The following is a 22,559-nucleotide window of genomic DNA, read 5'->3' on the forward strand; positions in this document are numbered from 1 at the left end:
CACTCTTTTATTGCTGCCTGAGAAAATGATGAAGATGGCCTTAGAAGCTAGGACATATACATAAGTTGTATGTACACACACGAGCCTGAGTAATATTTTTCCTACAGTAATACCTGGCTGAAACTGTTTGCATATTTTTTTCTAGCAAGCATTTTCTCAGAAGAACTAAACTGTGTGATTGATAGACCTACACCTGACTTTACCAGTAAAAGAAAGCCCTGAGAATGAAAGTGCTCTTCTGTGCAACCAAGCATAACTAACTCCAGATATGTTCCTGGATATGTGTGACATGAGCTCAATAGGGGTCAATGGTGTTTCCCAAGAAATTATGAAAGGCTTTCATCTGTCAATCATACCAATGTAAGGGGTTAAACTGCAAAAGTAAATATATTTAAATTTGTCTTTGAGAAACTAAAAGGAGTACAAAATTGGCAACTGGGATCTATGCCTGAATTTGGATTTCAAAGCCATTTCTGTCACGAAGTCTTGCACATTAATTCAGGGGATTGATCAAATGGTATTATGCTTTTTAAAACCACTGAACACAGAATTGAAAGACTCTGCATAAGATTAGAATTGTTTTATGTTTTCTGCTACTGTTTCTCATTTGATATATTAAATAAGGATTATCTGACATAACAGGAATATTTCTGAAAAGATAAAAGGTGATAAACAGTAACATGATGTTCCCTTGATGAAATTAGTAAACTTACGATATGCTTGTTAAAATCAAAATAGACATTTATTCCAAAAATAGAATGCTGTCAGTTGGGTAGGATTTAGTTCCATGTCCTGGCCTGCTGGCTCATTGAGTAACAATGTACAATGATGTATTTAAACACCTAAGTTTCAGCAACAGTAGGAAATGAGGTGCAACCCATACAATTATACTATTCCAGTTCATGGAAACCCAGACAATCACAATGACAAGTATAATTATTTGAGCAGTAGCAATAGTTTCCTATGGATTTTTATGCACCAATGTGTGAGCATTAATGTCTGACACTAACTCTAATTGAAGCTGTTTTCATGATTTAGACTTCTCTGTATCCTTAGTTACAGGCTCTGATAATAAGCCTGCCTCTGTCCAGTCACGTGGCTTAGACTTTTAAGGACATGCTTGTCTTTTATTGCTCTTTTAAAATCTGTTTACAACTGGTCAGTAGATTTAAATTAGGTAATATCAAGGACAGACTGCAGCTGCATAATCAGATAGGCAATGTTGAAGACTGACTTACATGAACAGAAAGTAATGACAATATGAGGTTTCTGATGATGGTTTGTAAGGCTCTGCGCTTGGATCATTGCTTTTAGTATGGTGAAGTGTGATTTTTAATATTTTTTTCTGAATCAGCATAAAAGATATAACAAGCTAAGCACAATATAATATCAGAAATAAGAAGATAAAATAACACTAATAATAATACATAATAACAGAAATAATTAAGAATACTCAAGTATAAAGATCTCGTGAATCTCCTGAAGAGATTAGAGACATGCATGAAAATGGAGGTATTTAGCAGAGTCTCGGGAGACAGTGGTTTAAACAGGACAATAAATGCACCATATTCATGATGTTGTGGATACAAATAGGTATTGCACATTTTTCAGCTTGGAAACAAGAGTGCCATGAGTAAGATAGGAGCAGCCTCTTCTTAGGGAGTTCAAGTGTAATTTCAACATGAAAAAAATTCAAGAGCTATTTTTCCTTCTCACATCCTTCTTGATAACTTTCCTGAGCTGTTGTAGGCCCCCCTTTACAATTATCACTTTGAATTTGGTGGAGAGGATTGTGTAAAATTGTGTTTGATATCCGTTTGGATGTGGCTTTGAAAATTTATTTGGAAAATCTCATTTGCATATGCAAATTCAATTTCATGGTTTGGCTTTGTGGAAGCAAATTTTAGTGCTGTGTTCTCCTTGCTGCTTCTCTGGAGGAATGTGAAGGTGAAGGGGATGGGCTGGGAAGAGAAAAGAGAGTGCAACAAAGGAAGCCTGATGAAGGTCTGATGAAGAGTAAAGAGTTCTTGTGAGCAAAGACAAAATACAGAAACTGGCCAGTTTCCTCACAGAGGAAATGGAGGGAAAATGTTTAGATACAAAGAGGAGGAGAGGGCTAGACACAGGAGACTGGAGATTTTGAAGGACTCAAGGAGCAGAGGCAAACTGTCTGTATAAATAATGAGAGAATAATTAGAAGGCAGCTGGGACAGTTCCAAGAAATGGGATACATCAGGAAGGGAGCAGGTATGCTGATGATGAGTGGGTCAGTGAAGTGGTGGCTGCTTGCAGGATGGCAGCAAAAGGGGAAGAACTTGGTACACAAGGACTGAAAGGAGGAAAGTGTCTAAAATATGGGTACACTTGCATATTTTCAAGCAGGAGCAGAGCTAGACAGGTGGCCCAGGAATAGAAGAGGGCAGCTGTGCTAGCTGCTTTGCTGGGCTGTGAGGCTTGGTAAAACTGGAAACTCCTCAGCTTTAGAGGTCTTAAGGCTTTACATTTCCCTGCTGTCTGGAAGTAAGTGTGATGATGCTGTCCAGGTGTGAGGCTCTGCTTGACTTCTCTGCTGCCATGTCTGTATAAAATCTCTGGGTGCTGTTGAGTCAAGTGACACAGGTGTGTGCTATGGCTGCAGCTGTTCAAACTTTGCCAAGCTGGTGGGTTGCAGGGCTCCACACAGACACACAGTCCCTGGGTGACTTCTCAGATTTTTGTTTGTTTGTTTAATATTCTTTTAACATTTTAAGTGCATTATTTATCAGTAGAGAATTCAGTCTCAAGCAAGCTCATCTGGCTGGATGGTAACAAAAGACTTGATCCTTTCATGCCACTTTCATATATCCTTCTACTTTACTGAAGCTTCTCCAGATTCCTTTTCATACAACTTGTTATTCTATCACAGAAATGTCATTGAATGCCAAAGAATTAGTCAAAGTTCTTCTCAAGTACAAAGATAATTACTTAATATATTTCTCTCTTCATCTCTGTGGTCAGAACTTATCCTCAAAAATGATAAAATACAGCATTATATGGAAAGAAGTAGGCACGGGGAGTTTCTCATATTTTCTAAAAAGAAAGAATAAATTGAAATCTAAAGACATGTTTAACATCTCTGTGCTTTCAGCATTCACAGAAGTAATTAATTTTTCACTTCTTGTGCACAATAGAATTATAAAATTGATGTTTGTATAGGTGGTTGAAGTTTGAAGAAGATGTAGAGGATGGTGGAGAGAGGTGGAGCAAACCCTATGTTGCCACACTGTCACTTCATAGCTTGTTTGAGCTGAGGAGCTGCATCCTGAATGGCACAGTTCTTTTGGACATGAGAGCTAACTCCATAGAAGAAATTGCAGGTATGTACTGATGCTTCATTTATTGGTTATGAAAATTATTTAATAAAAACTAAATGCTTACCAAGAAAGTTATTGCATAATGATCAGTTCAGTTTAGAAACTCCTAGGAAATGTTTTTTCAATGTACTAGAAACGAAATTCATGTCTGGCACAGTTAGTAAATATTCTATTTATATTTTTTATGTAGAATCTTCTGCTTTAAGAATCAATTTTTGAATAAGGAAGAAAATCCAAATGGAGGAAAGAGGACAGTTTGGTTAGATTTAATTAGAGCTGGCATGTTCTCTGCTCCTGCCATGCTGCCTCACGTGAATGAGGCGTGTGCTAACTTTCACAAACTTAATCTACTGCTATGCTAATTGCAGGCAATCTAGCTTAAAAAATCCCCTCAAAACATAGTATTTTAATATAAATACTATATATAAATAGTATTTATTGCAATTAAGTTACATGGAAACAGATATGTCTCTGAGTTGAGAATGAAATCAGAAGTAATGATTTGGTGTAAGTTTTTAAGAGAAATTTTAGGTACATTAACTTCTTAAGATGAAGTTGAGTGCATTTTTTGCCATTAAAAGTTTATTTGGCATTTGCATTCTAGAGCTTGTGCGAGCTTCTGAGCAAGGCAAAACATAATGGACAAGTCTTCTCTCCCAAAATTGAGGTTGAGACTAAATGCCATTTCGTTCTTTCTTGGTGTTTCCCTTGAAGACTGTAACTAGTTTACGAAAGATACAAAAGACAAAGCAATACAATTTTCTAATACTCAAGATTATCAAGAAAGCTGCTTTATGGATGATATATCAATCTATGTGAGTCGCATATAAAATTTATTTTAATTATTTAAGTAATAGGTGAGATATTGTTTGGTGGGCTGTATTTAACAGTGGAATTAAAATTGGCTCAGAAAGTGGTAGCTGCATTTAGTATTTACTTTTTGTATTTATTGTTTATGTCAAACTGATGCAAGATATTATTAATAAAACACACACAGAAACTTGTGTGGGTTTCCACTCTGTGCTGAGATCTGATTCTTCCATGACTCATAGTCTGAATTAGACCTTCAAAAATTTGTCTTGATAATGATAAAAGATAAACATGAAGAACAAAAAAGCAGCTTATTTGAAAGAAAAAAGGTGTCTATCATTATATTGCTTTATTTTTTATTTATGAATATTTAAGAAGTACTTAGGTCAGCTTCTTGATGTTCTTGTATTACTTTTTTGCTTAAATAGTACCCTGAGTTTTTCAATCTTGAGCTTTACATTCTTCACGGAGAAACCACTCAACTTTGTCTGTAGTCAGCTAAGAAAGCCCTTCCAGAACTGTTTTTTTTTAAAGTAGGTAAAAAAAGTAAGGATTAATGCAAAAAAAAAACCCACCTTCAGTGAACTCATTTTTTTTTAAATGTTTTTGGAAGATATTGTGTAATTTCCAATATTGTGAGGCTCCAACTAATTGATGTTTGTAATCTCTTAATCCTTAGTTGTAGTGATTCTGTTTTAGTTAACGTGGCCAAGGATTTGAACATTCTTAATACTAGTGTTGAAACTCACCACAGATGTAAGTTGTTCAGCAGAGAACTTTGGGAGTTACCCTCACTCTAAGTCAGCCCTAGTTGTGGCTTATCCTGGTTTGTTTATTAGGAAAACCTATTTCTTCTGAGAAGAGGCTTTAGGATGACTTTCATTAATTGGCATGTACCATTTTCATTTAAAGAGTCCTGTTGTGGCAGATTTGGATGCATTTTCTTTGTTACATTATTTGCTTGAAGTGGTAGGCATCCCTTTCTGATAAGGTGACCTGACACATGATAAGGTTTGCATAGGTTGTGCTTGGTCTTTGAAAGAGGATTATATTTTTCCTTCTCTGCAGATTCAGTAAGCAATGAACCATTCTTTTTTAAAAAAGCTTTGCAGCAGGTGCTTCAGGCAAGTGAATCATTCCATAAATTACTCATGTTCTGTCAGGTTTCTTTGAAGAGATTTATTTTTTCTATTTTTTCTAGAAATAAAGTTGCTACTCCAGTTGCTTTTCTCTGTTAATATTATTTGTGCTGTAGCAATGCTTTTTAACTTTTCTTCAATGAAGTTCCTTTATAATTTGTTACTTTACTGCTTTGTGTGTAATTCCTGGTTTCCAGGGATTAGAGAATTCTACAAAGAGTGTGGCACACAGTAGGCAGCACTGTGAGAAGGAAAGACATGGTAGTGATAACAAGCACACCACCAAGGCTCGTATGCTGGCTATCTTAGAAATGTGATCATTTCAAGTAGTATGACAGGAATTCTTTCTCCTCAAAAGTGACTGCTGGACCTGAAAATTAGGCAGAATTGGTACCTCTCAGGAAATCCTTTATTGTCTGTTCCAGTTAGTTGCTATTCCCTGTTAGTAATTATAATTCTACTTACCTTGTGCAATACAATGCAAATGCTGTTTTCACCAGGAAAATTCCACTTGTATGTGACAGTCCTGACACTTTAGAATTTAAGGAAATGGTTGCTCTCACCTGTTGGCTTAATTTTTTTTTCAACATTCAGCTCCTGTTAATTGGCTTGCTAGCCATCCTCATGCCAGGCTTCTCCAGCAGTTCTGGTCACTTTTGGCTTTGTTTTCATGTTACTGTGTATATCACCTTTAGAAGAATTTGTGAAAACAGGTTCTGTCCTATGGTTTTAAGGGATACTTCTGGATTAAATTTGATTCTTGTGCTTCTGATTCATAGTTTAATGTTTTGGTTTTTTAATGCAATCTTTTGATAATTTTACTGCATTACTATAAGGCATCATATTTTGAGAGCAAATACATTATTTGTGCACACGTACTTTCTTCTTACTTACCTTAATGCTTTGTTAGCGAGAAATGTGTGCTGTGTATTTATTGGTAATGTCTATCTGGGCTATATTCCAATATCAAATTACATTGCTATTAATGCAGTGCCAGTCTTCAAATCCTTGAAAGAGGTATACTTAAACTTTATTGCTAAATTGAGACTAAGAATTCCTATTTGTTTAAGTCAAGGCTTTTAATCTATAAACACTTACTAAGGCATTAAACTCTTAGCACTCAGCCCTTGAGAATTTCTATTACTGAAGTCTGTATTTTAAAACATTAATGGGCTTGTGGTAAAATCTACAGATGAAAGCCACCTTTTGTAATGTTTTCATGGTTTCCAGAAAATTTTGTATTTTATCCCTGGAAACACTGACAGTTTTGCATAAAAATATTTTGGTGCTATTGACGTGGTAAGAACTTAAAAATCATCCTGTATTCCAGCGTGCTCATTCTCTATTCGGTCTTTTTCATTCCAACTGTCATATTAAAAAATTACTTCATCTTCAAGGTTGTATGTTTCTTTGGACAGGCACACAATTTTCCTTTTTGCAAAAGAATGTACTCATACAGATGATGCTGAATTCACAGACAGCATCTTATTATAATAGAGACCTCTGAGATGAATTTCCAACACATTCATACATCAGAACAGCATGTTGGTTCCTGAATTTTCTCAAATTGTTCTTAATTTTTGTAGGATGGATTTTGCTTCTCTTGAAAAGAGCTTACGCAGTTCATCTGCTGAACTTTTTCCTGTTTAAAAATGCAATTTTTATTAAACATATTTTAGGGGAGTTATTACTATTTCTAATGTGTGACGTTATTTTTTCATATGTCTTTGCAGTGACTCCTGTATCAGTAAGTTAGCACTCCATCCACAAGGGATTCCTTTGAACATTATGTAGTAATATTTTATCGATCACTTCTGTATAGAACATATGCTAAAGGAAGTCTGAAAAATCTATGTAATCAAAACAGTTTATTTTGGAACTTGTCTCTTGAGGATGTATTTGCCAGAATCTGGCTGTACCATTAGAGAGCAGCTTCACTGTGTTGTTCAAGTTGGCAGATGAAAATGTTCTCTTTTGATATTTTCATTTAGTTCCTTTGAAACCATGTAGATTCTCAGATTACCATCTGGTTTTTTGATTATAACCACTGAATGAACCCAAAAGGTTTCTCTATTTAACATATGATGCCATTTTCTGTTGTTTGGTTCAAAAACTATTCAGTCCAGCCTTTAATGGCAATACTTTCTTTACAGCATGAGCCACAGAACTTGCATATTCTTGCAGTTGTGCAGAATGTTCTGTGAAAAAATGTCAAACCTTGTCAAGTACAAACAGTGGCCTCTTCTGCACAGTGGAGCTTTGGTGACTGATGTTTGCAGATGTTTGAAATATTCCCATTTTTTAAAAATGGTTTAATTGTAATAATAATTTTCGAATTAAATTTTAAATCTGTCCTTCCTTTACAGTCCGAAGATCTGACTGTTTTTTCCCAGGCAGTCTTTTGTATGTTCCTCACGACTGAATTTTCAATCTGTGTAGCAGCTTAATCTTGTGATTGAGGTCACCGGACTCTGTGCTCAGCAACTCAGGGCATTACATCCCAAGTGTGCAATTTTATTGATTTTGTTAATATCATTTTAAGCTTTCAATCTGAGCAAGGCTTCTTTTACCTTTGTTTGCTTTAAGCTATATTACTCCATAATAATGACATATTTTAACTGACTCGAGTTGAGATTTTATTTCACTGGAGCCTCTTGTTTCATCTGCGATACTCACATTGTGTTATGTTTCTGACAGTGCTTTTATGGTACATTTAACTTTTATTACAGCACTATAATAAAGTGTGGGATGGACTGTGGGTAATCTGCTTCTCTGTTTGACCCTACACCTGTCTTTTGTTCAGCTTTCACCTTCTCACTTACCCAGGTTTCTACACTTGTTTGCTTTATTTTCAGCATAGCATGTGGTAATAACCTCTACAGAGAAACTGTCAGGTTTTGTTCCTTTATCTGTGGGTAAATTGTAGATCTCGTACCAGCTTCTAAGTAGCACTGTCTTTTTTTGTGGTTGTTTTGTGTTTTCCCATGTTAACCACAACTCTAGGAATCTTTTTAGATTGCACAAGTCAATCTCAGCTTGCAAAATTTATTTTTTATAAGGCATCCACTCTGTCTGCAGTTCTGAACTTCAAGCTGGGAATTTTTGCCTTGTCTCCACAATATGTAGTTTTGTGAAATACTTGCTCTTGTTCCTCAGTAAAATTATGTACTATTATTTTAAAAAGCAGGCATTTTTAATTATTTCTTTCATTTTCAAGTGTGCTAACTGAATAACTGGATCAAATAATTTCAGGTAAAGCTGGAAATATAATCTGTATCTTGGAGCACTGGAATGCTCTGCCCTCTTGGACGAGCTGCTAAATCTGCTGGCTTAGATAGCTTGTTTATAGTCACCATTGTAAATGATGTAAATGGGTCTTGGTTCACCAGTGCAGCCCAGGAATCCTAATGGTTGGGTTTGTATTGCTTCTCCTGCCTGACTCACTAGGGAAGGATATATTTGAGTTCCTCTTTAGAGTCGCATTAAGATAAAGGGCAGCATTCCAAATGATTATCTTCCATAAAGCAATGCATTAGGGTTGCTTGGTTTTTTCTTCCCTGTCTTTAAGGGCAATGACCACAAGCCAGAAGAATATTGGCTTTTAAATTAGGTTTTGTGGTCAGCTATCACTGCAATTGTGATGCACACAAAAGCCTGTGTGTTTTATATTTTGTCATTAATCTCTCATTTTGTCCTATAATTGTACAGTTATAAAATTTGGAGGTGTGAATACTGTCACCCTTGCTGGTACATATAGAATTTAATATCTCCTGTAAACTGTCAGTGCCAACCTACGTCAGGATAATATGAGCCCAGCAATTTCTTTTTGGACTTTACAGATATTTTGTTACAAGTACAGTATGTTTTCTATAAATTTATTCTATGTTTTACCTGATCATGCTGTGTATTCTTGCACATGGGGTGATGAGCACACTGTGAACCTGGTGCAGTGGGGAGTGAGCTGTCTCCACACTAGAGAGCCTCCTTGTCCATTTGCCTTGACCTGTGGGGCCTCCACGTGGATCTGGCCACGTGTCTGTAGGAAGCTTCAGTGTGTAACAGGCACCTCCAGAGAGAGTGGAAGCAGCCAGCCTGCTTTTGCATCCTTGCCGACTCTAGAGGTAGGACAGATGGAATTTTCTTTGTTGGGCCACACATGAGCCATGCTGCATTTGAACTGATACAAATTGTCTGCACCTCAGTGCTGTAATTCACAGCCTGGGTAAATTGTTCCCAGGTGGTGATGAGTTATAGCTCACTTTCTGTAATAGCTTGTTAAAGTACTCACATTGCTCACATTTACTCACAAAATTAAGTTTATACAGATGATGTATTATAACTGAGTCTGAATGGAGAAAACATTCTTGAAATTATATGAAATCCCAAGTTTCTTTGAATTCTTTTAAATGACCAGATCAGGGAGAATATCTGTCTCTAACAGCTTGAAAAAATGATTTAATGGTTCCAGTATCAACCAAGATTCCAAGAAACATCCTACTTTAGTGTACTCGATGTCAGAAGAAATGTTACAGTGTGAGCATTTAATAGAATGGGTAACACTGTGCTGCTGGATATTCCAGCATTTTTGAAAATTAAATCTTTAAAATGCTCCTTTTGGCCATTTGCTCTTGGACTTTAACCATGCTGCTCTTGTTTTCAGTACCATCTTTGCAATTAAGCGTGTTACTGATATTGCAGGGGCCTGGGCTTTTTAAAAGTATTTTGAGAAGCTTGGGAAGAAACTGAAAAGAAATCACATAATGATAGGGGTGGATGTCTCATTCCATTGCACATCTGTGCAGAACTTGAAAATAAATGGTCAAAATACAGCAATCTGTCAGAAATTTGACTGTATGTAAGCTCCTGCAGTTACTACTGCAACTGGGTCTATGTTAAAAGAATGACAACTGGAGGGAAATACCAAGGCAAGAATGCACGTCTTCACTCTTTCCAAAACTGAATTCATCTTCCCTTATTACATGTGGTAGCAGTGCTACAATAAAAAGGGAAGTCATTGTAAAAACCCAAAAATCTCAAGGTACGCCTCTTTCTGGCAGGAAATAAAAATTCTTACTCATCACATTGGCACAAACTCTGTGGCTTCTGTGGCTGTTAACAAGTATAGCAGAATATCCTAGGGAAAGAAAGAGGATAGAGGCTTGATTTCCTTTTCCTGTAATTTTCTTTCCTAAATGGATAATCTTAGATATTGACAGCAATTAATATATTTTAATATTTAATGTGGAATATACTGTTACTCCATGAATGACACCATACAAGTGGAGTTCTACTTACCTGTGTGCAAAGGGATGATCACAACCCTAAATTTACCTGTCCTAGAGGAATCCTTTTTTTCAGCTATTCCTTTGGGTTCATGTACTAAGGGTGTCCAAAGGCAAGATAGTCATATCCTTAGGGCAGGGATGTGTCTCAAAAGGCAATAAAGTAGAGGAGGAAAATAAATATTTTTCTTGGAGCAGAAGACTGGTTTCCATTTTTCATGTGTTGCAAATTCTTTTCTCCTTAAAATGCTTTGCTGAAGACTTTCCTCAAACTTGTGTTACCATCTCCTTTGGCTTTCTGTCATGTATCTTGCTGCTATGCCTCTCTCTTTCATTAGGGTCTAGATTGGTTAAAAAAAGCCTCTGTCTAGACTGGGAGTGCAGAGATAACTGACCTGATGGTGTTTGAGCTAACCATGGAGATAAAAGTTCCCTTCAGGCTCAGGTGAAGCACCCTGAAGACAGATTTTACTAGTTTGAGCATGATATGGGGCAACATTACTCCTTGGTATGAGCTGCTCGGTCAGCCCTGTTGTTGCTGCTGCACAGGATGTGGCTGCTGGGTCGGATCCAGTACCACATTGAAAACCTCTGCCTGATTCTTCATTGCAGAACTCTGGATACATCACTCATGGTCACATCTGTTGGCAGGTGAATTTACCTGGACGCCATCCTTGCCTTTCCATGTGCATGTCACTGTAGAGATGTAGACTCATTGGTAGCTTCTCCATTGCAAGTGAAACATGCAGGTTTCTTTTTGTCCAGCTCTGAAGCAGGTGTGTGTTATACGTTGGCTTGTTATGTTGATATTGAGAATGTCAGAAAAACTTGTGCATTATAAGCGTATATACAGTGCGTAGGTGACTGTTAGCAATTAAACTCTGCTTTTAACTGACAAACGTATCATTATCTTTTATTATCTCTCTTCTGTTGCTCTTGGCTGTTATCAAAGACATGACAAATAATGACTCTACTGATGATGCATCTGATTTTTATTTTTCCTGCTCTGATTGCTTTTCCACTGAGTTTACTGGCAGATATGAATCCGACTCCAGCACAGAAACATGAGCTGTCTGGATTGTCAGTACAAGGAGTTTTGGACTCAGCTTATTTTATCACTATTTTTGTGCAGTACAGTTTCTTCCAATTAATATACAAAGGCAGTGTGTACTTAAATGCTGTAATACATGCTTTGATACAGAATTTTTCTCCTTTATTTTTCTGTTAAGCATCATTCATGTTGGTAGTAGTATTTCCCCAAATAATAATTTAAAAAAAAAATCCCACAAAATTCTCAACAATTCTTTCTCATTTGAAACACATAATGTGTATCATAGAATCATGGAACCACAGAGTGGTATTGGTTGGAAGGGAACCAAGTTCCAATCCCCCTAGGCAGGGGGACCTTTAAGTAGGTAAGCAGACCAAGGAGACCAGGTTGCTGAGAGCCCCGTCCAACCTTGCCTGGAACACCTCCAGGAATGTGGCATGCAGAGTTTCCCTGGGCAACCTGTTCCAGTGCCTCACCACCCTCACAGTAAAGAATTTTTTCCTAATAATCCAAAACTACTCTCAATTTAAATCCATTACCCCTTGTCCTGTCACTGTGTGCCCTTGTGAACAGTCTTGCCCTATGTTTCCTCTGAGTTCCCTTTAGGTGCTGGAGGACTGCAGTTAGGTCACCCCAAGCCTTTTCCAGGTTTAACAATCCCAGTTCTCTCAGCCTGGAGCTTGTATGTGTGATGATTCCTGTAGCTGGAGCGGGATGGCTTCATCCACGAGCTCCCCTTGATTGGCTGACCTGTGGTGTAAACCACAGCTGTGAAATTCCCTTTGTTGTCTCTGATTTTTAACGCTGCTTGTGCTGTTCTTCAGAGACAGCTCCTCATGCTTAATATCTGTCTGGATGTAGAGGGTGACCCCTCAGCCTCTCTTTCCTTTCCTGTCTCTTATGAACATCCTGTAGCCATCGATAGCCACACTCCAATTGTGGAATATTCCCCACGAACTCTCAGTAATGGCACTTTCTAGCAGCACAGTGGCTTCCAGCTCCTGTTTTTTATCTCTTCTGTGTGCTTTGGTGTGAAAGCAAAAATGGTTGTAATTTCTTAGCAGGGGGATCAGTTTCACTCTCACCTCCTCAAAATTATCCTCTTGCAGGAACATGTACACCTGACAGTAGAAATAGATTCTATTTGGTATTGACAAATAATGAAGCAATTTTTCTTTTTGTCTTACCTGGACTTTATTTGTATTGAACCAAAGGTATTGTAATTTTAGTTACAAGAAAGAAAGACTGATCTCCTGTGGTAAGTACAAAGGAAATAATTTTTTTTTTTCCTCACAGCGTGCCAGGCCTTTGTAGAAAATAGAATAGGGGTTATTTGGAGAAAAGACATCTTATACACATCATAACCCTGGATTTAAATATGCTGTATGTGGGAGTGCTTAAGGACTGACTTCAAAGTCATTGCATAGGTGACCTTAATTTGTGAACTACATCATTTTTTGACTTTTTTTTTGTATTAATAGCATCCTTTTCTCCCTGCCCTTCACCTTTCTCTCCCCCCCAGGAGTCAAACAGTTCTAGATAAAACTTACATTTAATTCTGTTGCATTAAAGGAAGTGGTACATTTCATTTTTAATCCTATAGGGTACTAATCATTATTATTGCAATTTAAAAGATAAAATGTTTCCTCTTTCCCCTCTTTTATTATGTTTGTGTATATATTTTCAGATATGATTCTGGACCAGCAGGTGGGTTCTGGGCAGCTCAGTGAGGATGTTCGCCACCGAGTGCATGAGGCTTTACTGAAACAGCATCACCATCAGAACCAGAAGAAGCTGAGCAACAGGATCCCAATTGTAAGATCCTTTGCTGATATTGGAAAGAAGCAGTCTGAGCCCCATTCCATGGATAAAAATGGTAATGCTTTGTTTTGCATTTCGAGCCTTCAATAGCATCTGGCTGTTTGGTATTGCATGTGCTTTGTATCCCCAGCTTAACAGCGTGATTCTGCTCTGAAAAGCTACCCTGTAAAACTGGTACTTTTTGCATGAGAGTGGTTCCTTTTATGCATTCAGAAACACACCTGCTCGAACTTGAAATTTGGCTATATTGCACAACTCAGGGCTGGGCAGAGCTATTCAAGGGAACTCGCTGAGGTGTTGGAAGCTGTGCTGGCGTGCCGCGGCACCCTGGGTGATTGGCATGGCACTTTATTCCCACTGCAGCTCAGGTGCACACTTCAGGTGCTCTGTGCAATTCCTCAGACTGAGCTTGAGTGTCTTTGCACAGTGTTCTGAGCTGTGGACAGGCTCCATCAGTGCCTGGATATTTTTGACTTCTGTTGACTATCCAGGACCTATTTATTTAAAATGTAGTGGATTGTTGAAAGTTTCTAAGCCTACAACACTGTATTAGCTACAGTTCAACTGCTGCTTCAGATTTTATGGGTGAGTTTGAGGGGTTGAAAAATGAGGCAAACATTCCAAGATGACACTGTTGGAGAGGTCACAAAAGCTGTACCTTGTTCTTTCGGAAAATCCCTTTTGGGAAAATCAGGATAATGCAAATGAGAAATGTTTTCAGAATGGTTCTAGAGTAAAATATTGGCATAATATTTTTTGGTTTTCTTGCTTTTACAGAAGATCTTACAAGTTGTATTATTGTTGCAGGTCATTATAATGAAAGATCATTTCTTTTTTCTCCTTCCTTATTTGCTTAAACAAGGGTCTGTGTTATGAAATTTGCAGCCAAGTTTTGCGTATATTTTTCTGTTAACTCTTATTCCAGAAATCATCTTGGCTGTAGTGAAATCTTAGTCACTTGTGCTGTCTCTCTGTTTCAGAGCCCTACTGAGCTTCCCTATCACCTTGGGAAGTGGGGACTGAGGAAGCAGCCATAGCACAGGAAGGTCAGGATTGCAGGAGGAATTTGTGTGCTCTGAGGCATAGGACAGAAGGGCAAAGAGTAGTTGTGTGGCTGATCTGGAAAGATGGGGCTGTTGATATAAAGGTTAACTTGATTTCAAGGAAGAAACTTTTGTTTCAATCATTGGCATATAAAGTTTTAAGAGATCTAAATCTAGTTGCTTCCCTGGGAAGATTCTCAGACCTAAAAGGCAACATATAATTTCATCTGATGAGGATATTAAATAGAAACCTTAATTGTGTCAGAGTATCATTCTAGGAGTAAGGAAAAAATAATATTTACTAAGATGTGTGATTATGCATATGGATGCACAAGAGTAAATGTAAGTAGGATGATGGTCCCTCCTTTTTAAGGCAACTTTCTTGTTGTTTTATACAGCTTTTGCTGATGACTTTAAACAAATATTCAGGAAACACTAGAGAAAGTTAATGATATAATGATCCTGTACTTAATTTCCACAGGATGTAAGATGGCAGCTTGCATTCCATTAAGTATTTTGCATTAGGTCTTATTAGTTGCCTTAAGAAGAAACTCCAGGACAAGCTGTGAAATTACCATGAGCTCAATTTTGGTAACTTTCTGTGTCTGTTAGTGGAACTGATGCAGTAATTCACTCCAGAAACATCTTGTTTTTGCCCAAGTTCCTTCTGGCAAACTTCCTTGCTCTTCCTAAATTCCCCCCAAAAATAAACTCTCATCAGGACAGCATCTAAGTCCATATGAAACACACTAATTTTATATACTCAGTAGTTAAGTGATTCTCTTAAGTAGAGAGACATATTCTTACAGTTTTTCATTTGCCTGTCTCTGTTTTGCAAGATGAAAAAATGCTGAATGCATTGTTCATGTTCTTGTGTAGAAATGTCTCAGAATACTCTGACCTCTTAAAAAAATCTTAGTCACTTTTACTATGTTAATTTAAGTTAAATGTACCAATAAAATAAATAAATAAATACCTCAGAAATTATATATGTATATAAAAAAGTAGAATAACATAGAGATTTTAGAGATACTTATGAAAGTATATTGGATTTCTATCTAAATTACCATGAAAAGTTCTAAGCACGAGCTTTTTGGACAGAGATTTTTTTAATAAATTTGAAGCATTTCTCCTCTACTTGCATCATTTAAGTGCTAATGCACGTTTGGCAGTCTCCTGGTTTGGCACCACCAAAATCAGTGGTAGCCCTGTGACTAAACAAGGAGGATTTGTTTGTTATCCATTGCCCTTACATTTAAAAGTCTGAATCTTACTTTACTGAATCTTACTTACTTTGCCTGAATTGCATTTATATTAGTATTAGCTTTAGAAAAGGAAAATCTAGTCTAATTTTTTTTGTTTTAAAAGGAACTAGAATTTTTTCCCTATTCAAGACAACTACAACTAAGCAGTTCAGGGGTCTGAGTGGCAACTATTGCCTGAGTACTCCAGGATTTAAAAAGTGTGAAAGAGAGAATTCTGGAGAGCTGCCTAGCTTCAGGTACACTGGCTGCACCTCTTCTGGCATACTCTTAGTTATTTCCTCACCCTGTGTAACTTGCAAGTGTACGTGGTGTGTAAATTATTCAGGAATCTGCACTGAAATGCTCAGCTGTCAGGAACTCTGCTGTTCTTAGAAGCTTGACCAGGGGTAGCAGTGAGGTTTCTGATCATTTTCTCTGCCAGTGCCTCCCAAAGGCTGGAGTTCAGCTACAGTGTTATGCTCACTCAGCTGTAAGTTTCTTTTTCAGATTGCCATGGAGTGTCTGTACAAGCTACTCATAGTAATATAAAAATGAGTTGTTAAAATAGAAGTCTGAATCGTGTAAAAGAAAAAGCTGAATATGTGTAAAAGAAAGAAAAATTAAGGTATATAAACAACTTATATTATTGTCCAAGACTGTGCTGTAAAGCACACATCTTGTTTCCCGAGGACAAACTGGTAAAATTCATTCAAGGCCTAATTTTAATCTGCTTATTCCCATTTGTCTTCAAACACTGTGTAGAATGTATGAAGGAAGAACGTTTCTAATATTGCTGTCAATAGCAGTATTTTTCTATCCTTTTAATTAAAAGAAGGAATCAAAATATTGTTGCTTTTACTTTCTGGATGATAAGCTTAATTCCTAGAAGACTGGGGGAGGGAAACAAATCATCTCAGGTACTGCTGGTGAATTTACAGCCCAGTTCACCCCTATCAGAGACAGGAGTGTTCATAAAAAGCACATGGCAAGAGCTTCAGAAGGGCCACTTGTTTGTTCTTGCTGAAATGAGACAGGGGAACTTGGACAGTTTTCCTGCACAAAAGGAAGTTCTCTCTTAGGTTAAATTTGGGGTTAGTGTTAGACAGTTGAGCTGGAAACAATCCTTAGCAGTCTGTTGATTGTAAAAAAGGGTGATTTAGAGCCCTAAGACCCTGATCTGTGGGTTATGTGGTACAGCTGAGGATTCAAACTCCCTTCTTTGTCCAAGTTCTTGACAATAGTAGCTTATCAATGTGTCAATTTTCAGATGTTCAGGAGCAAAGTTTGAAAATGAATACATGAATTAATTCAATATATGGCAGCACCATTGACAGGCCATTGTGATATCTTTGCTGGAAGATAGTTGTACATATGTTCTCCCTCCATTTTTCTTTGTTTATGAGTCTGTCAGACCATCTAATTAATTTGCTTTGTATTTAGTAGTATTATCTTTTGTTTACAATGGCTTTTCTTCACATCCTCTGCAGGGCTAAGATGTCAGGGTGCTATGGATTTACCATGCATTTTTAATGCTGCCATGCTGTGTTTAACTTTCACTTTTCATTAGGCATCAAAACTGTGAGAATTAAAAGCCTGCTTTTGATGTTCCAATAAAAAACGACAGTCAAATTTGGCATAAGAGCAGGAAAAAAAGGGGTTTTTTTATAGGCTAATTTGACACCAAATACCTAAAATACAGGGTGGCAAGTGATTTTAGCATAAATACTGTAAAAGACAGGTAAAAATATGAATTTTTTTCATTGGTAAATCATCTTTAGAAAGCTTGCTCTATAAAGCAATTTAACCTATTTTTATTGAGATGAGTAGGTTTCACACTGTGATACCTCAGAGCTGTGTTTGTAAATTCCTATGGCATGGTCTAAAAAGCCAAGGACAACTGCAAATATATCACATCTCTCTACTTTAGAGGAATGCTGAAGTGATTTCATAAGCCTCTCCCCTTTTATAAAAGGGGTTCTGAAATTCAGAGTTTTAAGCGTGTGTGGCACGAAAAAATAACTGATTCTGTGAAAATGTAGTTAGGAAAAGAAGTTTTCATCATATAAACATTTAAGGGTTTTGACTGGCTATTTCACTTTTAGTCTAGGGGGTGTGTATATTTATATATATATATGTATGTATGAGTATAAAATGAAATCTAACTGGCCTTATACTGGTTAAAGTCCAAGGGGAAGGAACTCGGGAGAGGAGTATGGCCAACTAAGTTACTTGTATTTTCATGCATCTTGCTGAAGTGTTCTTTACCCACAATAACATGATCTTATCCCTGTTTTTTACTCCGTACTTATGACATTTATAAGAGCTTTTTCTCCCTTGAATTCAGAGCAGGCACATTATTAGTGTAAAAATTGGGTTACACCACACATCACGTCTAATTCTGAGAAATTCTGAAATTGCAAGCAGAGGTTTACTGGTATTCTGAAGAGCTTGAAAAAAGCAATGGCAAATTAAACTTGGGATCTTGGGAGTTATTAGCATGAGCTACTGAAACTGTTCATTTTGCCATGTTCTTTTTTAAACCTTTTCCCAGTTATTTCAATTGGTATGATGGGCTGGTTTGGACTTCATTGTTTGTGGCAATATGAGCACGAGAAGAGATACTGGAGCCTATGCTTGTCGTAATTTATGATAGCATCCTTTAGTATCCTGGAAAGTCAAAATTCTCAGTTCTGTTATGTTAGAAGGTGTTAGTTACCGTCTTCAGTTTCCCAGTCTTTTCTAAAGATCAGTTCAAAGATTTATGCCATAACTTGGAGCAAGCTTACAGCATGTGAAGCTTTCATGTCAATACTATCACGTGGAGAAAGGTGGGCATGACCTGGAGCCCCATGAAAAGGGTGGGGAGGCATCCCTAAGTACATGACCGTGCACTTTCATTTTGGGAGTAAATCACAACTGATGCCATTGATGTACTCACAACTTTTCTGAAGTACTGGATCTGGATTCGGGGAATTGCTTCAGTTTACCTTGAAGACAAGGTAAACTCAGAGTTTAGTAAATTCTGCCTGAAAGTTGCTAATGCTCTATTTTTTGTTCTAGATTCTTCTCAAATGTATGTATTTTAATCTGGTTGTATTTTCCACAAGTTTTTATACTACCAAACTGTAACTTGTACTTATGAGCATTTTCATCTGATATTTATTCTTTCTTTCTCCACATTTCCTAGTACCCATGATAAAATGTGTAATCTGTATGTATAAAACTGTATCATTCATCTTTGTATTTCTTTATTTTGCTCTGTCTTTGTTGTGTCTGTCTCTAACAGGCTCATCTCATCTCTGTATCTTCCTCATCTCCTATCCTTTGGGTTCTGTAAACTCCCTGAAGGTTCAGAGGTAGTATAAATACCTATTCTTGCTTGGGCTTTAGATCATTTCAAATGTACACCCATGTCTTCATCTCAGTTTCTTGTCAGCATGCAACTTCTTGCTATAGTGATTTGAAAAAATACCTCAGGCCTTTGTCTGCAGCTGTGGCACACTGAAGAAAAGTTTATGTGGAATTCGTTGTTTTAAGTTCATTTTCTTACATCAATTTGTAAAACTGCAAATCACAGCATTTAGTTTATACTGCATGACTTCATGTGAATTATGCTTGAGATATTCAGGCCTAGCATTAGAAGAACAGCTAAAGCGACTTCCTCATCCTCATAAATTGCATATCATTAGTGAACACCAAATCTCCTTGTACTTATAGAGGTACAATGGAAGTGACATGATTCCCCATTGATTAAAAATGTTGATCATCAAGAGGCCTAAAGGCATGCACACACACACACACACACAATCCAGCCTGCAGAAATGCTGTCACTGCTCTGTTATATTAGAATTTTATCATATACTGAAGAAAGCTTACTGTTTTTCAATCTTTGAGTTTTATCTGGACGGTGTTGTGCATTCAGACTTGGAAAATTGACAACTAGTTGCAGTGAAAAGTCTGAAGATTTAAGAAATTTGAAAATCAGGATTTTTTTTTTTTCTGAATGGGCAGAAATACATATGGTTTGGAAAAATAAGCAACTTCTTTTCTGGTTTAGTTTCCTTTGATATGCTGTTTTTTTCCAGTTTGTTTCCATTAACTGTGATTTGTGTCTGACTATATTATTCTGCGTTTTTGTCATTGAGAGGCATCTTGGATTTTGAATAATAACCACAATACACATAGTTAAATGTCTGAAGTTCTACATTTTAGGGAGGAAAAATGTGTTACATGTGACATTAATTTACTGGGATTAATTTTTTTTTATATTTGCGAGGACTGTCTCAAAAATACCAAAATATCTGCAGATGCAAACTTCTATTACTGTAGCTTTTTTTTTTTTATTTTATTTTTTTATTTTTAAGTGGCTTGACTTTGCATGAAAGTGTTTTTTCTGTGTATTCTTGCTGTAGTCAAAGCTCTGGAAATTTCACATTCTCTGAAAAAGACACTTATTTTTTATATATGCAAATTTTTAAAAACATAATTTAAAATTGTGCTAGTATTGGCTTTTTATTACATAGAAAAGCTGTTACAGCAATTATAGCATGGTTTTATCTGTTATGTATTAAGTTTCTTTGTACATACCCTGGATATTTCAATTATATCACATTGTGTATTTGATACTTAAAACTGTCTGAATGGCTCAGATGAATTTTCGAAGAATGCAGCTCTTCATGTGCTTTATGTAGGTGGCCTGCAGGATAAAACGAGGCTTCAGCTTTACAATGACTCAAAGTATTACATTATGCTCTTGAAGAATAAAGTTCTGTATTTACCCCATACAAAGTGTAAATAACCATTTTGCTTGGAGTGCTGAAATGGAACTGGTGAGGAGAGGGCAGGAAAGAGTGGAATGATGAGGCTGTTGCTGCGCTTATTACTTCTTGTAGGGACTTGATGGTTTATGCCTTCACTATTCTTAGAAGCTTAAAACCCATATTTTCAGTTTAAACAAAAGAAGTAATAAACCATGAGGAATGTTTAAAATCTGGCTAGAGTTTGGGATTACTTTGGTAGGCTTTTTTGTGAAAAGTGATTACCTGTTGTCTACCTTGTATCGTTGATTGTTACTCAATACAGTAAAAAACCCAAACTTGTTGTTCCATGATCCAGAAAGCTGTCTGAAGTTGTAGAGCTATTTAAACATGTCTTTCTGCCTCAAGGTAAAACTTGTGTTCTTTCAGATTACTCCAGCATATGGGTAAATCAAAGTTTGAGGTCTTCTGTTGGCACAGAAAAAGAACATATGCTATTCTTAAAAACTTCACATACTTACTAGTAGTGGCTTTTTTCCCTTGTATGTATATCTTTATAAATTTTTCTTCAAAAAGAAAAGTGGGCACAATGTTTAAAGGTCCTCTGGACTGTTATGCTGATTGCTTTTGAAACCTCCAATTTTGATGTTAAAACTTCAGTATTTAAAAGGTGGTCCATACTCTGACTCCTTTGTTGGTCAATATTTTTTCCTCTGGCAGATATATCTGCTCTCATTTTCTTGAGTTTTTGGGTCCAGAAAAAAAAAGTGTAAATGCCTAATTAGCAGCAGAAAGATAATGAACTACTATTTCTGTTACTTTCGGTTTTATCTCATTTCTTTAAAATGTAATATGTATATAAGTAATTATTACAACTATTTCCCTTTTCATACATCCTAAGGTATAGAGGAGTGTGTAAAACAAAAAAAATGAAGAGTCAGCAGGTTTTATGTTACAAGATTTTAGGTTTTTTGGGAGTAAGTCAAGACAGAAACTTCCCCTGAGCACCTTATGCCTTCTCTGTTTGAATAAGTGGAAGGGTTTCTCTGGTCACATTAATAAAATCTCCAAAATAGGACAGAAATTAAATTTATATAATTTTTTATATTAATGATTTTTAATAGCTGTAATATTACAGGATGATTCCTATAAAAATAATTCAAGGACTGCTAAATAAACAATACAGAAAAAAAATTACGATGTGAACTAGTGCGCTGGGATGCATATTGTAAAGATGATAGTGTAACAATGATGGAACTCTGTTTTTCTTTCAGTTCTAATTAAAACAGAAAAATTGAATTACTGTTTCTAAATACGTTGCATATGTAATAATTCTGGCTTCTGTTTTGTGAAAGTTTTCTCATGTGACGTTTAGGAATGAATAGCCTCTTTTTATATTAATTCCTTTAATTTACAGTAATATGTGGATTTCTAAAATCACATTTGTCATATGTAAATTCTCATCCTGACTTTATTTTTATTCTACCTGCTTAGATTAACATGCTTGTCATGTCTGTTTGCCATTCTCTATTTGTTTCACTGTAGAGCTGAACAAAAGCCCTGATTTCTATTCTTATTTTGATCTGTCCTTGTCCTGAATCAGAGAAAAATGGAAATATTTGCAGTTTAAAGATAGATACGTTTAATAGTAAGATTTCTAGTAATATATTTTGAAACATTCTGTTGCTGTACTGCCTAATCAAAGTGCAGTATCTCTGTCTGTGCTGCCAGGATGCACACATGAGTCTAAAACCTGTTTTGTGTCATGGGAGATTTGTCTAGTAGAAAATGACATGTTGATTTTCATGAAAACCAGCATTTTCCTTGAGCAAGTGTTTCAACTGGGAATTAATGGCCAGGCATGCTGTATTGCTCAGCTGTGACAGAAACTGGATACTTCAGCATTTTGGCAGTGGCTGAGGTGCTCTTGAAGTCTCTGTTCCTGTTCGGGCTGGATCCTGCATAGTGTTCATGTCCTGGCTGTGGCTGAGGACGTGCCTGGGCTGCAGGTGTGAGTCCCGGCAGTGTGAGGGGCCACGCTGTGGCTTTTGGAATTGCC

At 36.7% G+C, this 22,559-nt stretch overlaps 1 protein-coding gene across 2 annotated transcripts in view; it reads left to right on the forward strand.

Annotated features, from left to right (window-relative positions):
• SLC4A10 (solute carrier family 4 member 10) overlaps positions 1 to 22,559 on the forward strand; it is a 114,009-nt gene that overhangs the window by 45,725 nt on the left and 45,725 nt on the right. For both annotated transcript variants that reach the window (XM_058839766.1, XM_058839767.1), the window contains exons 5-6: positions 3,196 to 3,356; positions 13,323 to 13,511. In XM_058839766.1, coding sequence (XP_058695749.1) covers positions 3,196 to 3,356; positions 13,323 to 13,511 — 350 coding nt within the window. The remainder of the gene's footprint in view (positions 1 to 3,195; positions 3,357 to 13,322; positions 13,512 to 22,559) is intronic.

This window comes from Poecile atricapillus, chromosome 5 (assembly GCF_030490865.1).
Source record: "Poecile atricapillus isolate bPoeAtr1 chromosome 5, bPoeAtr1.hap1, whole genome shotgun sequence".
Classification (NCBI taxonomy): Eukaryota; Metazoa; Chordata; class Aves; order Passeriformes; family Paridae; genus Poecile; species Poecile atricapillus.